Source organism: Melospiza georgiana, chromosome 9 (assembly GCF_028018845.1).
Source record: "Melospiza georgiana isolate bMelGeo1 chromosome 9, bMelGeo1.pri, whole genome shotgun sequence".
Lineage (NCBI taxonomy): Eukaryota > Metazoa > Chordata > Aves > Passeriformes > Passerellidae > Melospiza > Melospiza georgiana.
The window spans coordinates 26,908,513-26,928,170 of record NC_080438.1 but is presented as its reverse complement, the minus strand read 5'-3'; the positions used below and the strand labels follow the sequence as shown (position 1 = coordinate 26,928,170).

At 40.9% G+C, this 19,658-nt stretch overlaps 1 protein-coding gene across 1 annotated transcript; it reads left to right on the top strand.

Moving 5' to 3' along the window:
• Nucleotides 1-186: 186 nt before the first annotated feature.
• Nucleotides 187-14,513, top strand: NDC1 (NDC1 transmembrane nucleoporin). The gene is made up of 18 exons (XM_058030160.1): nucleotides 187-265; nucleotides 603-723; nucleotides 1,633-1,734; nucleotides 1,901-2,075; nucleotides 2,517-2,655; nucleotides 4,030-4,138; nucleotides 4,993-5,044; nucleotides 5,543-5,675; nucleotides 6,634-6,726; nucleotides 8,034-8,115; nucleotides 8,944-9,099; nucleotides 10,174-10,428; nucleotides 10,560-10,678; nucleotides 10,905-10,955; nucleotides 11,364-11,427; nucleotides 12,261-12,361; nucleotides 13,276-13,436; nucleotides 14,261-14,513. The coding sequence occupies exons 1-18, from the start codon at nucleotides 224-226 to the stop codon at nucleotides 14,322-14,324; spliced, it is 2,019 nt and encodes a 672-aa protein (XP_057886143.1). The 5' UTR covers nucleotides 187-223; the 3' UTR covers nucleotides 14,325-14,513.
• The last annotated feature ends 5,145 nt before the right edge of the window (nucleotides 14,514-19,658 follow it).

Genomic DNA, 19,658 nt, shown 5'->3' with positions numbered 1-19,658 from the left:
CATTCTGTCCCCTTAGACACGGAGGAGACCTCAGGCCGCCATTGCCGCGCGGGGAACGCCGGGATTTGTAGTTTCCACTGCGAGTGGCGTCACTCCGCACTCCCGGGGAGCGGGCGTGCGCGCCCTCCCATTGGCTGCCGCCTGCGCGCGCGACGGAAGTGTCGGGGGTCCGGCACGTGGGGCCGTTGGGCGGCGGCTTTGAACGGGCGGCCGGGCCGCGGCCATGGAGGGGGCGGCGGGCGGGCAGCGGGCGCTGCTCCGGCAGGTCGGTCCTCGGGCTGCGCTCCCTCGGGCTCATCCCCCCCAGTCCCGGCTCTGTGCTCCCCGCAGGCTCTGGGCTGGCGGATGGTGTCGGTCCCCGTTCCCCGGCCTCCTCACTGTGTCTCCCCTCAGGTTCTGGGGGGTGAGCCCCGCTCCCCTCACCGTGCGCTCCCCTCAGGCGCTGCCCTGGCGGGTCCCGGTCCCCCTCCCGGTCCCTCCCTCCCATTGTAACCGTGCTGGAGCCGGGCTGGCGGGTCCCGGCCCCCCTCCCGGTCCCTCCCATTGTCACCGTGCAGGCGCTGGGTTGGCGGGTCCCGGTCCCTCACGCCGTGTCCCCGCAGGTTCTGGGCTGGCGAGTGGCCGCCGCCGTGACCTGGTCCGTGCTGCTGCTGCCCCTCTGCACCGCGGCCTTCATCGTGCTCAGCGGCCTCGACCCGTTCCACCCGGTGCGCTGGATCTCCAGTAGGTGCCCGGCCGCGTCCTCCTGGTTTTGCTCTCTCGTGTTTGTGTTTCTGGCTTTTGGAGTTTTTTCCCTACACTCTGTTGTTTTGGGTTCGGTCCCAGATAACGGGAACTGACGGTGGCATCGTGTTACACTTATGTTTCGAATAGTCTTTGGCCTCTGAAATGTTTCTGTGTTACAGCTGCAGCAGCCACCGTCAACCCTAGGTGGGAATAAGTGTTGCAATTTCATGTGAGTCTGTCTCTCACAGAATTTTAAAAAAACCCCAACAGGTTAAGTGCTTTAGTTGTCTGTTCTGAGTCCCTGGACACACTTCCCCTTCCACCCTGTGCAGCTGCTGTTTCCATAAACAGCTTCAGGTGCTCTGAATCCTAAGAGAAATTCCTGAAGCAGCCACTGGGAATAACTTCCCCTGAGTGCCTGCAGTGAAAATTGAGAGCTGCGTAGCTGGAAGCTCAATGCCTGTGATCACTGAGCTCCTCCAGGCAGAGAGAACTGACTTCCTTCCTCCTTTGAAAATAGAAAAGCTCAAAAGAACCACTCTGTAAGAAATTTCTTCTCTTTTTGGTGTGGCTGGATGGCTGCAGCTTTTCTTAAATGAATGGAAATGTGATATTTAAGCCACAGTTTAATGTTTTGGTTTTTTTTAAAACAAACTTCTGAGTGTTGACTTATAACTAAACCAGTTATAAGGGTGTCAAATAGTTTCTATGAAGTTTAAATTTGCTTTTGTGCAGAAATGTTGTGTAGCTGGGCAGACCTCATGTGGGATTAGAAAGTCCATTGGCCATTACTCCCCTTTAAGCATTCCAGTGGATTATTTTCCATTGCTTGAGTGCTCTTTTCTGTTACTGTGTTGCTTCTGTGTTATTGCAATTTTCTGAACAAAAATATTTTTATTTTTTTAGAGTCTTTCAGTGATTTGTATACTTCTTATGTCATCTTTTGTATCTTCCTGATGTCTGTGGTGATAATAGTAATCAGCATCTTCAACGTTGAATTTTATGCAGGTGGGTTGTGTGAATTATTGAACTGTCTTTGATACCTAAATTAAATAGGATGAGCATTTATAATTTAGTGACTGATCCTGACAATGGTGGGGGTGTTCTCTTTTTTATTTTAATGAAAGATTTTATTGGTAAGAAATAAAAATGATTTTTCTGCTTTTATTTACAGTGGTGCCATCGATTCCATGCTCTCGATTGGCACTGATAGGAAAAATTATTCACCCTCAGCAAGTGATCCATTCCTTTGTTCATGCTATCATGGGAATGCTGGTTGCTTGGTGTGCTACAGTCATGACAAAAGGGAGGTTCCAGTTTCTTGCTGTGTCCTGCACACCTTCAGAAAGGTAACTCTGTGTGTGTGTCAAAGATAAACAAAACTTTTATTGTAAAATGTATTTACTGATAGTTTCTTTCAAAAAGAATCCCAAGAATTTGGATATTCTCAAAACCCAGCAATTATATGTTGATTTTCTTTATTAAAGGACAAAAAATGCTCCCCTTTGTAAATGTTACAATGCAGAGAGAACTGGACCAGAAAAACTACATTTCCAGGATTCTTTATTCTTGATAAAAAGTTGGTTGTCACTTGAACTAAGTCCTGGTCTTGTGGTTAATGGTGTATGTTTAATGCATAAATTACAAAAACAGGTGGTGGGATTCCTACTTTAGCAAAAAACTTGCTGAGATATCATCAGATGTACAGATCAGCAAAATCAAACTTCTGATTTGAGTTTCGTAAGGTTTTTGTTTTGAGCTCAGAATTGATTCTAAGTTTTCTGTTTTAGCCTAGAAGATGCTGTTCCTCAGATGTGCCTAAATGAGTATCACCTCTTCTTTCTGCTTTCTGGAGCTTTCTTGGGATACAGCTACAGCCTTTTCTTTCTTATTAACAACATGAATTATTTGCCATTTCCAATCATACAGGTGAGAGCTTTAAGCATCTTTGTGAAAAGACATGTATGAGTGAAACAGTGCTCAGAAAAGCCTGGATAATTGATGAGTGTGGCAGCAGGAGCTGCCTGTGTGCAGCTGCTGTCACTGATAGATGAAGTGTACACCCAGCTTTAAATGCCAGCAGTGTTCATCCTGCTCCTGCTGCTCAGCTCCTTTTAAATGAACACAGAAATTGGGATGCTGTGACTCTGTAACATTTACCCTACACCCTCTGATGCCTGTTCAAAGCTGGCTGAGGTGGCAGGTGAGCTACAGGAAAAAGACAATGTGCACAAACTGGGTATGAATTTCAGGAACTGACAACAAGGGTCACCTAAAAGCTGAAAATCTTGACAGTTAATAAAAAACCCCTTCAGTTCAAGTCTAAATAACACATTAAATCTGGCTTAGAGCTCAACATCCAAAGTTTTTTGTGTGTGTAGCACTATGGAAACTGAAATTCCATTAATTCCTCTGGAGGAGTCCTGCAGAAATCTGTACCAGTGTGAAGCATCACCTTAAAAATGTTTCTGTTGCTGCAGCCTCACAGCAGCCATTAACATTAACTTTGCCTGATTCCCAGAGTGACACAATCCCACCCATTTGGCAAGAGATGTCTTTAACCAAGGTTGGTTGTGTTATAGTGGAAAATGTGGGCTGCATTTGCCTGACCATTCATCAGCAAACCAAACAGCATTTTGGCAGTGCTGTAGTTAGAATATTTAGAAAAAAATCTATTTCAATATTGTTAATTCTCTTTTTGTTTTTTTTTTTTTCCCTTTTTTTCTTTTTTTTTTCCTTAATGCAAGCTAGTAAAATAAAAAATCACTTTGGTTGCATTTGCATAGTTTCAGTTGTCATCTGGGTTACTTCAGTCATTTGGAAACACATATAGTTTATTTATTTGGAGGAAAGCATCAGTGTTACATTGGTTTTGCTGCTTGGAGGATTACTGACTCTGGAAGTCAGGCTTGTCTAAATTTTCCCTACATTTTAATTGAACTTTTAGAATGTAAATGAAATCTAGTATATTAAATATGCCCCTTTTTCCCCCTTTATTTTGCATTAGACAGGGATATTTTGGTTTGTTCCCTTGTGTATTGAGTCAGTCTTCCCCATTCTTCATTTTCACTGCTACAAGAAGGAAACAAGATAAGAACTAGAAGTGATTATAAAATGTCAGGAAAGATTGGGAGCTTAATTAATAAATGTAACACCTGGAATGACCTTAATTTAAGTTTTTAATTGATCTAGACTTCAGGCTTTCAAGTACCTTGTTGCTTTTTATTGTATTATTTTTATTAACTGTCTCATTGCTTAGTTCTGCATGTGGAATACTAAACTATTTATTTTGTTTGGTTTTAGCAATACAAGTATTTACGTTTCAGAAGATCTTTGCCTCTCCTGATAAAACACAGTTGTGTGGAATCACTGTATTTTGTTAGAAACTTCTGTGTCACATATTACTTTTTTGGTAAGGGTTCCTGAAATTCTCTTATTTTTTTTAATTTATAATTCCTGTGTTTGAAAACTTTGATCCATCAGGCTTTGGACTGCTGCTTCCATTGCCTGGAGCTGTGGTGTCCCAGAGCTGAGCCTGGCATCCAGCAGTGGGCAGGACTCCCCAGTAATGTGTAATGTTGCTGAACCATCCCATTTTTTAGGCAAAGATCAGCCCTTTGGCTTTGCTCTCAGGTATATTATTTGGATATATTTATATATATCTCAGGTATATTATTTGGAGGGAGGCAGGATGGCTCCCTCCCATGTGCAAATGCAGTTTGGTATGTGGTAAACAAAATCTGTGTTGATGAAGATGATTGCACTGGACTTTGTAAAAAAAATCAGGAATTCTTTGTTAGGGTTGTAATTATCCTCCTAAATGATGTCAAAATATGCAAGAACTATTATCCTTTTATTTACATCAGGGGATAAATTAGAAGTATGGTGCTTCTGTATCAGATTCCATTTAGTCTTTAAAAGCACTTTGCTGCTGCCTGGGCTGTAGTGAAAATTAATATTAAATTACTATTAACCCTCTTTTGTTAGTAAGGAAACACAATTAACTCACTGCTGAGAAGCAGCAATAAAAGGGGAGGTCTACATCTCTCAGTGTACAGCTGCTAGCCTGAAGCCTTTTTTCATTCTCTTTTTTGTGTTTCTTGAAACACAATAACCCCAAAGGCAGATTGTTTCCTTGTCCATGTGAGTTAGAAGGCCAGACTCTTGTCTCTGCATAAATTCTATTTTTGTCTTCTTTTTTTTGGCCTACTGTGTGTGTGTTTTGTAGTGTTGTATTTGTTTCAGAGTTTCTTTTTGAACCCCTAGGTTACATCCCAAAGGTTTGGATATGTACCACGATGGGCCTTCATACAGACAGGTAGGAGGACATGGTGCTGGAAATTTGGAATATTCTAGAGAGGTTCCTTTGCTGAGGGAGTGCAGCCTGGCAGCAGGACTCAGTTCTTTGTTTCCCCACACAGAATGTGGGGAGCTCTGGCCTTTTCTGAAATGAATCCTAAAGGAACCAGCATCCCCTTGTAAGAACCATCTTGTCATTAAGATAGTAATTAGGAGATCACATTTTTTTTTTTCCTGTAAGTCTCTAAAGGATTAGAAAGGGTGGACACTCCAGATTGCATCTATGAGTTTTATCTGATTTTCTATGGTGGTTTTTTTGGGGGGGAGTGAGGGTAGGGGGAATATCCTTATTTTATAATGACTATTGCTAGTTTTAAAATAAGGAACCAGGAGTCTTAATATGTTAATTGGCTAAAACTGTAGTCATGATTAATTCATCTTTATTTTCCCTAATTTCATTAATTATTCTTAATAAGAATACTAAAATACTATATCCTCTTGGTTATTTTATCTGCAGTAAATTACATCCTCTGGACACTCTGAGTGGCTTATTGGATCTCTCCTTGTTTTACCATACCTGGCTGAGTGGTGTGTTCCTCCTGATGACCTGGTACATTGCTTGGCTGCTCTTCAAAATCTATGCCACAGAGGTCAGTACTTGTGACAGTGCTCCAGTTACATCATCAGTGTGACACAGATAATTCTTTCATCTCAAAAGCAGTTCTGCTAGGAAATGACTCATAATTCTTGAATTTTCACAGCATGCTCTACAGATAGTAGCTGGTAACTGAATAGTCAAGAGAGGCCTGGCATTAATTGACTTTTCCCTTCTTCTCATAGAAAGACCTGTGCTCCTTACAAAATTCATGTTTTGTTCCTCTTACTCCTCTGCTTCTGTTTCCAGATATTTCCTTGGAGAGGAAAAAATTGTTCCTCTAACTTGATTTAATTTTTTTTAAATTAAAAAAAAAGAGACTCTTGGTAAAAGAGAAAAAAAAATGAGGTTTAAATCCTGGGTCAATGTATTGCTGCAAATTACTCATGGAATGAAATGGCAAAAACAGTGCTGCTGGGGTGTTTAATTAGCTTTAATTAGAAAGGTGTAGTTGTTGTGACTCCATTGAGAAAAGATCAACAATGAGTCAAGCATGACAACAGCTCTGAGGTGTGAGCAACCTGTCTCAAAGGATAATAACAAGCACCAGTGAACACCTTGTCAACATCTCTAATTACTGTATTGCTTGTAAAACTGTGGAAGACAAAAGAAATCATCCATCTGTGAAAGTATAAAATGGACTTTGCCCTTTTGGCTGATGAAAAAAAATTGTTTATCCGCGTGGTTTTGTTTTTCTTAATTAGCTAAATAACTTCCAAAGTTGCTTTTAAATATTTGCATAGTGTTAACTGAAAATTCAGGAAATTGTGACATTAGCCACACGAGCACATTAATTTGAAGATATCTGGATTTTCTAGGATTTTTCAATTTTAAATGAAAGGAGTAAACTCTTTTTGTTTCTATGTTAGAAATTCCAGGCCAGTTTACTGCTCTTTCATAAGATTTTCTTGTGCTTTCCTCTGTATAACATAAATTTTGATGTTTTTATTTAGAGCCATCATTTTCCCATTCAACCAACATTTGCTCAGGAGACAGACCAGTGCCTGCCTAAAATCTTGAACAGCAATCCTCCCCTCCTTATAAAGGTAATTGAACTCCTGCCTCTCCCTCTCAGGTGTGTTCTGAAAAGGTGTTTTTCATCCAGTCACATCTTCCAGGTACCACTTCTGGTCACTGAGGTGTTAGTTCCTTGAGGAGCTGCCTCAGAGCACTCCCAGGCCGTTGCATTTAAAGATGAAAATTTGTTTAGTGGTGACATCTGCTGGTGCTCACCATGCTGTTACTGTTAGCTGAAGACTCATTGTGTTAGAGGTAAGATCTGTGTGCAGCAGAAGTCTCATGGTGTACTGATGCAAAACCAGCAGCTTAGTGGCATTCAGGTTTTTGTAACTCAACTTTGAGTCTTATCACATAAGCAGTTGTTTTCTCAAACCTTTGTACTCTCAATATCTTGTCCCTGCAGCACATATTTGAGAACACGTCTGTGTGTGTGTTCTCTCTTGAAATTGAAAATATTAATTTAAATATTTCTATATAAATGAAATATAAATATTTCATGTTTAGGTTGGGAGTTGGCTTTCTTTTTTATAAAAGGCAATAGTAAAAAGCTACTTAAAACCTGTGAGTAAAGAAGAAGAATTTTGGACTATGGTAAACATTTATAGTACTTACTGATTTTAACACTTAGAAATTGGAGAACTCATTTAAGAGGTGTTATGTAAATAAGAATATTCTCTTGCTCATGTAAATTCTACCTTTACTGATTTTACAGATTTCTGATAAGGCTGGAGATACAATAGGCTGCAAGACCTTTTTAAGCTTTGCTGCATTATCTGAGGATAGGTGGGGAAGAGTTCAGCACAAACAATTAAAGGAACAGGAAATCTAATACATGATCTCAGATATCATTAAAATTTATAATATCCAATATTTATAAAATCCAATTTATAATAGAGTTTTGAATATTGTGAGAAATCTGGTTTATTTTTAGTTTTAGCACATTAATTGCTTAATCACAACAAAAAGCAGTGATAGGTTGGTCCCATAAGGCACTGACCCTAAAACTGTAGTTGAGTTCTGGTTTGCAAAAACAGTTCTTTTCTTAGACTTTTTAGTGTCTTAATATCTTTCTGCCTGAGCTATTAGAATAAAACAAGTGTTAGATCTTCTTGATCTCCTGAGAACTGATCTATCACTAAAGCTTTTAATAGTTCTGCAGCCCCATCCAGGGAGGTTTTGGGGACTTGTCTCCATTCTCTTTGTGTTACATGACTGGTTTTAGCCAGTGTGAACTCATTGTTTGGTAGGGATTGATTTTGTATGGATAACTACATATTTTTAAAGCTAATACAGTGGATTTTGCATGCACTAAAATATTTCCCTTTCTTTGCAGTTTTTAGCCTTACAAGACTTGATGTTACTTTCCCAGTATTCTCCTGTTCGACGACAGGAAGTCTTCAGCCTCAGTCAGCCAGGTAATTATAAAAATTATTTTGTGTTGATTCCCTTTTTTTAAATCATTAGTCAAACATTCTTAGAAATTTTGTAGTGTTGTGAGGTATGCTGTATAAGCTTCTTCCCTGTGGTGCCTTTTCCAAAAGGCTGCTTAATTATTTTATATTCATATTGTTTCATCTGCTAAACTCAATCAGTTGTGATGTCTGTTGGATTTAATGACAGCCAGGAGGAAACACAGGTTTAGGATTTTGAAAGCAGGGCCCACTTCACAGCACCAGTGAGACAATCCAGACTGGATAACCTAAGAGATGTGTATGAAAGCTGAATGTTGAGGTGTGAGGGGAAATCAGGAACAAATACTGAGTCACCACTGCAGCTGTGAGAGCAAACACTGGCTGGAACTTCAGTTAGTGCACAGTCCTTTTGCTGTACTCAGATATGGCAGAGGGGGTCAATTAAAACTGCTTAGAAGCCCTCAGGAACTTTTTGTAGCACCTTATCAGGAATTGTAGTGTTTGTACTGCTTCACAACTGTGTTGACATCACCAGTGGTATTTGTTCATTTTAGCTGTTCAGTGATTTCAGATCTGATGGGCTGAACTGCCTGTGTTGCCTGCTTGCTTAGCAGGTCTCACTGAGCTCTTTTTAGAGCTATCCATTGAATCTGTCCATGTTTTCATCTTCTCTCAGCACAAACAAGCTGTCACAGTGGAAATGCCCTGTGGTGTTTCAGAAGCTGAGTGGCACTGTGACAGCGAGGCTCCTGCTGAGAGCACACGGGCACTGTCAGAGGGCTGCAGGGAGGAGCAGCTGGGTTCAACTCTGCTCTTTGTGTGCCCTGCCAGGTGGGCACCCACACAACTGGACTGCAATATCCCGGGAGTGCTTGAGTCTCCTCAGTGACCTGACCCAGAGGCTGATTGCACAGCAGGAAGCAGCAGCAGCAAATGGGAGAGCAAAGCCACCAGTGGGAGAGCTGAAAGTGCCTCCTCAGACTCCAGGTATGTGAGGAAGTGCTCATAAAGGTTTGTAAAGCATGAAGGTAGCAATAGATACCTTAGTCTCAATTAAATTTTATGAGGAAAATGAGGGATTTCTGCAAATAAATACACACAAAAAGATCCTCCCCCAATTAATCTTAGGTATTTGTGTTGAAGTAATCCCAAAATAGCTAGAAAACTTGCAGTTGTCATGTTTACTCAGTTTGTTTACTTGCATGCTATTATGTTCAATACAGTATTTTTTCCATACTTGCATGAATAAAAAAAGTCTGATTATCACAGTTTCAGTAAGTTCAACACAGCACAAGGAGAATTTAAGTCTTGCCAAGAGATGCTCTGGAATTTGCATAACTGCTCTTATGATCAGTTTAAGATGGTAAAATTAGGTTCTGTTTATGTTTGTGTGATTCACTAATATCACTGTAGAGTGGGGAAAGCCCAGTCTGACTCCTGAGCTGTGAGCAGCCTTCAGGCATTTTGGCTGTTTTACATGCCAGGCTTGGGCATCATTGCTGGCAGCACAGCTGTGTTAGCACGAGGCTGCCAGGTACTGGAATCCCTTAGCAGGCAGTGCCCTGGCAACAGCAGGCACTGTTGGTGTGCCACAGGTGAATTTCTTCTCGTGCTGCTGATCCTTGGATTTGCAGACAGACATGCCTTTTCTTACAGGCCAATCAGAATGACTTTTCATTCTTCTATGGACAGCCTTTTTTCTAGTGCTTAATGCTAAGTGCCCACTTTATGGGCATAGATATCAGGGTGTTGTAATGTTGGCTAGCAGGAGTAAAATAAATAAATCAATAAAATTTATTTAAATTTATCTAAATTTATTTTTACATTTATATTTTGTATTTATTTTCTCATCACATGCTGGTTTTAAGCCGATGAAAACTTGAACTTTGAAAATGCTCCGTGCTTATGTTGATGTGTACTTTGCAAGACCAGAGTGCTAACCATGTCCTTTTGTACTAGCTCTGGTACAGAAATTCTTGAAATAGCAATCAAATAACAAACCCATCTCCTGTGTCACTGTGCCAGCCTGCTGTCCTCATGCAGTGTGTTGTTTGTCCCTAGGAGCTGCTGGGATAGAAGACACGTCATTCCAGTCACAGAGGTCCAACATTGTTCTCAGAGCCTCCATGTCTCCCCTGGTTAAGCCATCCCTGATGCCTGTGAAGACGTCTCCTGGCTCTGATGTTGGTTCACCTTTCAGCTCTCCTGCTTTAAGTTACAAGATGGGAGCTGTGGATGTAAAGTCTCCTTGGCATGGAACAGTCCAAAGTCCCCATGTCACGAGGAGGGGACCAAAGCTGTGGACGTCGGTTTCAGGTAGAGATTCTTCCACAGCACTTGAGTTCAGAGCCATAAGTGTAGTGGCCTTGACATTGGAGAGCTGCATTGTGAGGATTAAGGTGACAGCAATCAGTTTTTCTGAAAATGCTGTATTGTTTTTCTTGCAGATCAGCAAATGAATGGTTCCCACCATGAACCCTCCCCAGTGCTCTCTGCTGCAAGAACTGGGAGTGAGGCAGTGCAGCCAAAATTTATTTACACATGGCTTCAGAACAAGCAAGAACAGGTGGAGTAAAATTTCAGTGCATAGGGGGTGCAGCTTAGATGATACCTTTCTGGAAGAATTTTCCATTTTATGGAATGAATACTTCCTTCTCTACTTAACTTATATACCACAAATCCTTCACTCCCAATGCCTTTTTGCTGTGTGAAGGTGGTAGGGTAGAGAAGGACCAACTGTGCATGCCTTAAATAAATGCAGATGACATGTTTAATCTTTTGTTTCTTTTCAGATAAAAAACTTCTTGTCCAAACGTGCATTGATAATGTATTTCTTCAGCAAGGTAAGGGTTGTCCTGTGTTTGGGACACAAGTAATGGCTTTAAATCCTGTATTTTCATCTAAAGCTTTCCATAAGTACAGCTTCTTCCTTGCTGTGGTTTCACAGCAGCATTGTCCCATACCAGAAAATAAGAATTACAATGTTTTTTTTAAAGTAATCTGATTAGAAACTCTATTTTACTTAAAGTGTTCTTAGCCCTTGAAAACTAGCTAGTATATCCTCTTTTTTTCCTTCCTCACTTACAGCTGTAGCATTGTGGACAGCTTCTGTCCAAAAATAATTCTACTTTAGATCAGATTTTTCTGGCTATTTCCCAAGATCTGTTGGCCTTGCAGGTCTGTTCTGAAAGCTGCAAGTTTGGCAATATTATTTATAAAGTTCACTCACAGCACTTTGGTTTCTTTCTCAGCACCCAGAAGCCTCCATCCAGGCTGTTTTCTGTGATGCCCAAATGCACATCTGGGCTTTGGAAGGTAAGTGCTTTCCAGGTGATCCACTCTGCTGGTTCATGGAAAACTCTCAGAGCTCTGTGCTTTATAAATGTACCAATAAAAGTATTTGAAATGCTTTTGATAAAAACACAACTGCATTTCAGACACCAACATGACTAAACTGTAATTCACTTGTTAGTTTTGAGATCCCATGTGAGATCTCTTACTTTATGTTCTGTACAGATTCCTGAACTTGATTTCTGGTGCTTCTCTCTCATGTGAACCCATGTATCACTTTTACATTTTTTCTAGTGACAGATTTATGATGCCTTTTTACAACAGCTTTTCTGACTAAAGGCTCTGGGTCTGTGTTTATCAGAGAGCTGAGGGAGGCTCTCAGATAATAACTTAGCAAATAAACAAAAGGATGGTTTGCAGAGAATTAGAAGAACAATGACAGTATGAAATTACATTTTGGATTTTTATTGTTTCTTTCAAAGTTGTGAGTAAATACTGATATTGACAGAATCTTCCATTACATTTGACTGTGCAAAGTTGATCATTTTCCTTGGTGTGTTTTATGGGCCAATGTGCCATGCTGTGTCAGATTGAAGGTGATGGTTTGGGATGTAGAGAGTCTGGAGATGGGAATCACACATAATTTTTATATAATCTCTCTTGCTTTACCAACCTCAAGCTATTATACACCTGTCAAATCAGTGAGTGGTCCAGAGCTGAGGTGACTTTCAGCTGACAGCAGCAAGTCTGGAGGTATTTCCAGCACATTGGTGGAATCTTCAGGCAACACCATAAACTTTGATACTGAATTCTCACCTTTTGAAGCATTAATTACAACAAATTTCTTGTTTTTAAAGGTCTGTCTCACTTGGTAGCAGCCTCCTTCACTGAAGATCAGTTTGGAGTTGTCCAAACTACACTGCCAGCTATCCTGAACACGCTACTGACTCTTCAGGAGGTAAAACTTAACTTTTCCTTGCTGCAAGGCAAGTTCAGGAGAGGAGGAGGAGTCCTATTGATTTTACATAATAACCTTGCTGACTAGTCATAACATTGAAGTTGCTGCCACTAAAACAGCTCTTCTGCAGTTAATCTAACCAAAACAGCTGGTTGCCACTATGTACACTATGAAACAGCTGAATAAAAACCCTTTTAGTGTTTAAAAATGTGGGAGAAAATATGCAATGTTTAATTTTAAAGAAATGCTACTGTGTGCTCAGTTGAAGAGTTTATTTCAGGGATGCAGCAATTCTAATACAATATCTTTTGCAGAGTTAGAACTTAATCTTTATTTATTGCACACAATTCCTGGTGCAACGTGGAGCACTTGGAGACATTGCAAATCTCAAGAGATAAAATCTGTGGCTCTGCTAATAGAGAGACACTACTCTCAAATTACTGATGTTTGTGTAATGTGTTTTAAAAAATCCAGATTTATTTCCAAGGCTATCCATGTCCTATTAACATAACCATTTCACACTGCCCTAATGGAGGTTCTTGGAAAGAATTTAGAGGTTATTAAAGTTCTTCAGTGTAAGTCATCTATTCCAAGAACAGGCACCAGGGGGAAAGAAAGCCAATGCCCTTGTTTGTGAAAGAAACAAGTCATAATACAGGACAGAACTGTGCTTCTCCTGCAGCATGTGATGTTCTTAGCCTAAGACTCAGAAACAGAGAATCTAATTTCACAGAACTTGATTCTGTGTTCCTGTTGATGGCTGGGAAATGCTCAGTCTCCAAAACATTTTTGTGTGTCTTGGTGGAATTTCTGAACTCACACTTTGTTTTTGCTTTATTTGACACAAACATGTCTCTAGTTACATTATGAAAGAATTGAACAGATGACAGGAATCTGTTTGTTTTTCTCATCAGGTCGTAGACAGACATTTCAAACTGCCACATGTTTCTAGCAAACCTCCCCGGATTTCAGGGAGCTTGGTGGACACATCCTACAAAACACTAAGATTTGCACTTAGAGCCTCTCTGAAAACAGCTCTCTACAGGATAACTACTGTCTTTGGAGAACACTTGAAGTAAGAACTTCCTCATGATTGCTTCCTTGTTAAATTTAGTTTAATTCATGTTATTGTAGGACCTGTGAAAAATCTAGATTTAGGTGAAAAAATCCCTTCTGCTCATTATTATTATGTGGTATTTTAGGGTTTTTTTGATTTGTGGAACCTTAAAAAGTTCCTGTGTAGATATATGGTCCCCCTTCAAATTTATTATTCATAGATTTCTGGGCAATTTTTCTTAGTGACTTTTCATGAACTCTTTAGAAGCAGTTCATGAATACCACTTGTTTAATAAATCTGAGCTGCTGAAAAGAAGATAAATCAACTAGAGGCAATTGTTCTGCAGGGAGAAAATCCTATGAGGGGTCCAAATAATGAAATTCCATTGCTGCCTGGTTGTCCAACAGCTCTTCTCAGCCACTCTCCCAGCAGGCAAACTTCCATACTTGGCCTTAGAATATGTGGGACTGAAACTTCCTGTAGTATCTGCCCATCTCTCCCTCTGGGGATGAAATGTCCCTCAGTTTAGAAGTGCTCAGTATACAGGAGGGATCATTTCAGGAGATTCTTTCTTACCTAAATCATCCTTGCAAGTGAACCACTTGCTGTTTAGAGGTAAGGAAATGGGCAAGGTTTCCTGGTATAGGTATTTTTTAGAAGCTATTGAGGATAAGAATTGACAGTTTCAAGGGTTAATATGCTTCTTTGTTGTGGAACATAGATGGTTTTTCATAAAATTTAGCTTCAGTGTAATTGATTTCAATGTACACTCAATTTTGGCATGAGACTTTAATTTTGTGCTGTATTACTTCTAATGTAAAATGTTCTGCATTTGTTTCTAGTGCTGTACAAGTGTCTACAGAACATAAGAAAAGACTTCAGCAATTCCTGGACTACAAAGAATAAATTTTGATGCAGCTATGGTTGGTTTTTTCAAGACTCTTGCTAAGAAGAAAGTGGGACTAATGAGGCTTTTTACATTGGCTTTTTGGAAAAGCATATGGAAGTATAAGTTGCAGAACAAAACTTTTAGAACTGTAGAAGAGTTCTGATGGCTTTGGATCATTTTTTGTATAATAAAACTTGTAAAATTCATCTTGCCTTCTTTTAATATCACTTACAAATGAGAAAGTGCCAGTTCTTCTTTCTAGGTAAGACTATGACATTTAAGATTGCCAGAGTTATTTTGACACTCACATCTTCCATTATTTTTCACACTGTGTTCTTTCCCTACTCTCTTCTGTTAAGGGCTGAGGAGAGATTCACGTAGATTCACTTAGTGCTTAAGTGCTTCATAAATTTAGTTGATAACACTTTAAGATCAAGAGTGGAGTTTAAGTGTAGGAAACAGATGTGCCCAGGAATAAAACATGCTGCTCCTCTGTAAGCTGGAAATGTTCCTTCAGAGTAAAATGGGTGTGCAGAAAGGCATTATTAGCACACAAATACTGCCTGGAGAGGGAGCATCTCAGATTTTATCTTTAAGGTGACTTAGCAAACCAAGTTCTGATCTATCCAGAAACTTACAGGATACTGTACTGCATTTAGCAAAACTCCCAAGTAATGATACTGGGAATTAAAGTTTAGATCAACAGCTTTCTGTTTGAGGGGTAGAAAGGATGTTTGCAGCACATCCAAATTTTTCAAAATGGTACACATTATTGGTAGATTCTGGTGAAAAACACTATTTTTTAAAAGCTCTTTATCTGAAAACTTATCAAAAAAATTGAAAATTAACTACTCAGTTTTTAAACAGACTCCAGTTACTGTGATAGCTATATTAGAAAATGTGTGGAGTATGAAGATGGGAACAGTAAGCTAAATGGTCTTGCAAATGAATTTAGTTTGATAAGAGGAAACAAAACTATCATTTTCCTTCAGTGCTGTTAATCCTGTGGTTTTTGTTGTGGTGTTTTTCTGGTTTTTTTAACAGAGGACCCAAGATGTGAGGATGGCCATGGGGTTAGTTATGTTGGAGTGATGCAGCTGTGTAGTAATAGGGTGTCTGTAAGGTTTGGGTAAAAGAGAAACCCCTGAATTTCCACTGAGAGATGCATATTGCTTTCTTCAGTACAGAGAGGTAATTTTTTGTAATGCAGACACTGCAGATGTTAGATTTGGTAGTGAAAATGAGAATTATATTGTTCTTTTTGCTTTGAGATGGCCCATAGCAAATGCAGTAAGATGATAGATAGCCTTTCACAATGTTTAAAGGTTAAGCTAAAGCTTCCCCGTGCTTGATTTCTACCACAGGTAGAAGCTTTTTGACTTGCCTAACTTATTAAATAATTTATTTTGCATATTTTTTGGCATTGCAACGTGCACCTGGTGCTTTAGCTGGTACCTCAGGTGTAACTGGTAACCCAAATACTGCAGATTAAAGTTTCAAATAAATTGTTCACAGTTTTGAACAGGTGCAGTATTTTTTTTATTGCTGTGGTATTTTCTGCAACACTCCCACAGCCATAAACTGCAAGTTCTAATTAAGTGTTACAGTTCTGAACAACGAGCTTAAAAATGCAGATGACTTTTTGATGGCAAAGTGGTTGAGCTCTGTCCTTGTGTTGCAGTAGAGATTTGCACATATCTGCTAATGAGTGTGTGATTCATGGCATTCTCCCTATGACAGAAAAGCTTTCAAAAGCTGATTGCTTTGTGGTTTCTTTAACAGCTCCAATATTTAAAGAGCTGAAGACTTTTTTTTTTTTTAAGCCTTAACTTAAAAGTGCATCTTTAACAATATCTCATGCCTGTGAATCACAGTGTACAAGAATATAAAGTGTATGTTGGGTGCCCTTTGAAGCTGAGTAACTGATAACATTCTGGTTTTGGCTTTGGGAATAATTCTATTCCCCTGGCAAAATGTGGTGGTATTTCAAGTATTTTTGTAGACTTTTGTCTTAACATAAGAATCAGTCTGTGAAGCCTCTGTGAGGTAGGGGAAGAGTCTCCTGAGTTCAATTCTGCATTCTGGGTACTGAGGAAAAAAACAAAGACTTTTTACAGTTGGTTTCTGTATAGCTGCAACTGAATTGGATCCTTCAAGCCTGGTACTCTTCATCTGTTTAATCACCTCAAAGCTGAGCTGCATCTTGTTGCTGGATTGCATGCACAGGTGAAACAGTATTCTGGTAACCTCGTGAACAACCTGCCTCTCCCACAAGTGAACTGCAATCAAGAGTACCTGAAATGATATCCACTGCAGCTCTGGAGAGGTACGTGGTTGATGGTTCAGATCTGTGTTCCTGTTACAGTGGAGTAATGAAACAGAGGCTTAAGCTCCTGAGCATTCAGTTATAAATCTGGGAAAAACCTATCTTGCTTCATTTTCTGAGATACAGCTTTGAAAATTCAGACTGTGGCTGGACAAATGCAGAGGCCCTGGTCCTCGAAGCCAGGATACAGTGCTGTATCCACGGGAGGCAGGCAGGACTCGCTCCCTCAGCAGGAGCTCTGCCACTCTGGAGAGTTGTCCCGGTGCCAGTCATGGCTCCAGGCCTCAATGCCCCTTGAGATGAAGTGCTTTCGATTCTGTTGCTACGTGCTTTGAACAGAGGCTGCATTGTGTGTGCTCTGCTCGTGTCCTGAGGCCTACAGCAGCCATTTCCCAGCTCCCACCTGCTCCTGCAGCTCCCAGGGCAGCCAGGGAAGGGCCAGGCTCCTGCTGATGGATGTTCTGTACCTGCTCAGTCACAGGCAAGTGGTGCAGGCTGGGCTCTGTGCTTGCCAGGCCTCCCCCAGCTCCTGCCCGTGGCCACCTGTGGGCTGGGTGGAGGTATGGAATCCATGGAGGTGGCCTCAGGAGCACACCCTTGGCTGTGGAGGTGCCTTCCCACATACAGAGCTCTCCCCTTTCCCTGTGGATGAATGGTGGCAGCTCACAGTGCTTTCCCTGTTCAAGCAGGTGTGTTGGAGCTGCAGGGCTTCACACACCCATGGCAGCCACGTTCCCACCACTCCCATCACCGCTTCTTCCCAAAGATGCAACAGAACAGTAAAGTCTGTGTGGAATCATCACAGACACCACACTGCAAGTTGACAATCCTCCCCACTATCCCCATATCCTCCTCCCTCTGTGGTCTTTGATATTCTCCATCACCAGTACTGTGTTCATGTATTTGCTGTGTGGGTTAAATGCATTTGGGTGCTGTGGACATGCCTGGAATGTGGTTTGCCAAGCTCTTGTGTTGTAAGGGGATGTAGAATGTTGCTTTCCTTTGCTCCAGACTCATGGTAGAGATTTGCATCTGGCAGATTGGCACAAATGGCACAGAATAAACAAACAGTGCAGCTTCCTCGTGTCTGAGGGAGCAAAGCCTGCACCATGCTCAGGTTTCAGAAAACAAAAAAATAACCTAGAGAAGATATCACCTTTCTGTCCTTAAAAAAATCTTGGGACTACAGTAGAGCTAGTCAGTCAGGAGACAGATGAACATGGAGTCTCTGGAGCCTACCATGAGAACAAAGCACAAATTCAAGTGGGAATAGTTCCCTGTTGGATATGCAAGCTGATTCATCCAATAAATGGTGATGGCACAGGAATTTCCTCTTCAGTTTCTTTTCAGTCCCTACAGTAAGAATTGCAGAGAAAACTCTGGCCTAAGCCACATGTATGTACTCATGCAATCATCAAAGGAACCAGTGCTGAGTGTACTCTGAGTTCCTCTCTATCCCTGCCCAAAACACACAAAAAATGACAGGCTTTGCCTTTCACTTCTTAAATAACTCCACTTTTAAATCTGACTCCTAAAACACAGGGCTGGAGTGGGCTGTTGTATATAACTGCATCTTGTCTGAAAAGGTATGACAAGAGCCCTGGAGGAATTTTGCAGGAATTAGGAATGGAAATATATAACTGTCTGTGAGTCAAAGATTGTTGAGGGTTATGTGTAAGCATCATTCTTAGCTCTTGCTAAGCAAATTCTAGTTGTGGGCTTACTAGTGTTTGAAGTTTCAGCTCAAGAGACAGACTCTGCCCATCTCCAGGGCAAGCTCTGAGGAGCAGGGAGATGGGGCAGTAGCTCTGTAAGGCACTGGGTTTCCTGTCTGCTCACTGCCAGAGGTCACTGCTCAGAGCAGGTACAGACTGTGGACCTTGTCAGGGGTGGTAAAAGTTTTGGGTTGAGCATGGCTGCATCTCAGAGTTGGATAGTGAGGGGTTTTTGTGTTTGCACACACTTGCAGTCAGTTCTGGGAAAGCTTTATCAGCAACCACAGTGTGTTTTTGGAAGAGAAGTCCACTCTTGTAATTAGTGCAAGCTGAAAACTGCCAGGGAAATATGGGTTTATCTTTTTTGTGCTTTGCACAGAGATCCTCTACAGCACTTCAGCTCTTCACAGGTGGCCACTTTGCAAGTCTCCCAGATTCTGCATGTTCTGTTTGGGACACCAAGGGTTGAATTTAACCAATGGAACTGGAAATGAGTTTTACCATAGACAATGATGGGAAATGCTAAATAACCTGGAACAAAGGGTGAGGGAAGCAGTTGATCTTTGTCACAAGTTTGGCACTCAAAACAAAGATTTTGGCTTCTGGGCCCCTGTTGTGAAATGGGGTTTAGCCTGACCCCACCCTCCCTCACCTCCAGTGATGATAATGAAATGTTGGTGTAGAGATGGACACCAAAGAAACGCATTGGAGTAAATGAATAATTCTGTATTCTGCACAGGGCTTGGCTGGTGTTCAGTAAATACATTCACTGTGTGGCCCAGACACTGTGCCAATGAAGAGTGACTAGTTGCTCATTCAGCAACCACTCTCTTCAGTGCATTGAATATATGGAACCCTAGGCAAAATAACTGGGGGTCATGTTATAACTCCAGTTCTGTAACTCATTTAGAGTAGGCATGAGTCAAGCTTGTACCAGCAATTCTAGTCCTGGCACATCCCAGTGCCAAGGACTGGATTTTACAAGCTGAACATCCTTAAGTTGTGCTGTTCTGAGGGGGTTTTGTTTGTTTGTTTATGACTGAAGTTTATTTTACTACCTATAATGTGTATACGTGATGTGAGAGACAGATCTATTTATGGATTGATGCAGAGAAATAGTACAGATGAATGTTTGAGGAAAAAACTGCAGGTGTAAGCAACCACATCCTGCTTGGACCCTTCTTTAGAGGCATTTTCCTCAAAGTTCCCAGGAATGATCTGCCAATTAACTGGAGAGGCAGGAGGGATCTGTAGTGTTACAGTGGCTTTTGGAGATGATGGTTGTTTCTCGCAGTTTCTGCAAGACAAAG

Bases quoted from the DNA above. Each gene is read 5' to 3' on its own strand.
- NDC1 (XM_058030160.1), top strand. From the start codon at position 224: ATGGAGGGGGCGGCGGGCGGGCAGCGGGCGCTGCTCCGGCAG. The intron at 8,116-8,943 runs GTAATTATAAAA...GTGCCCTGCCAG, and splicing joins CTTCAGCCTCAGTCAGCCAG to GTGGGCACCCACACAACTGG. The intron at 10,956-11,363 runs GTAAGGGTTGTC...TTTCTTTCTCAG, and splicing joins TAATGTATTTCTTCAGCAAG to CACCCAGAAGCCTCCATCCA.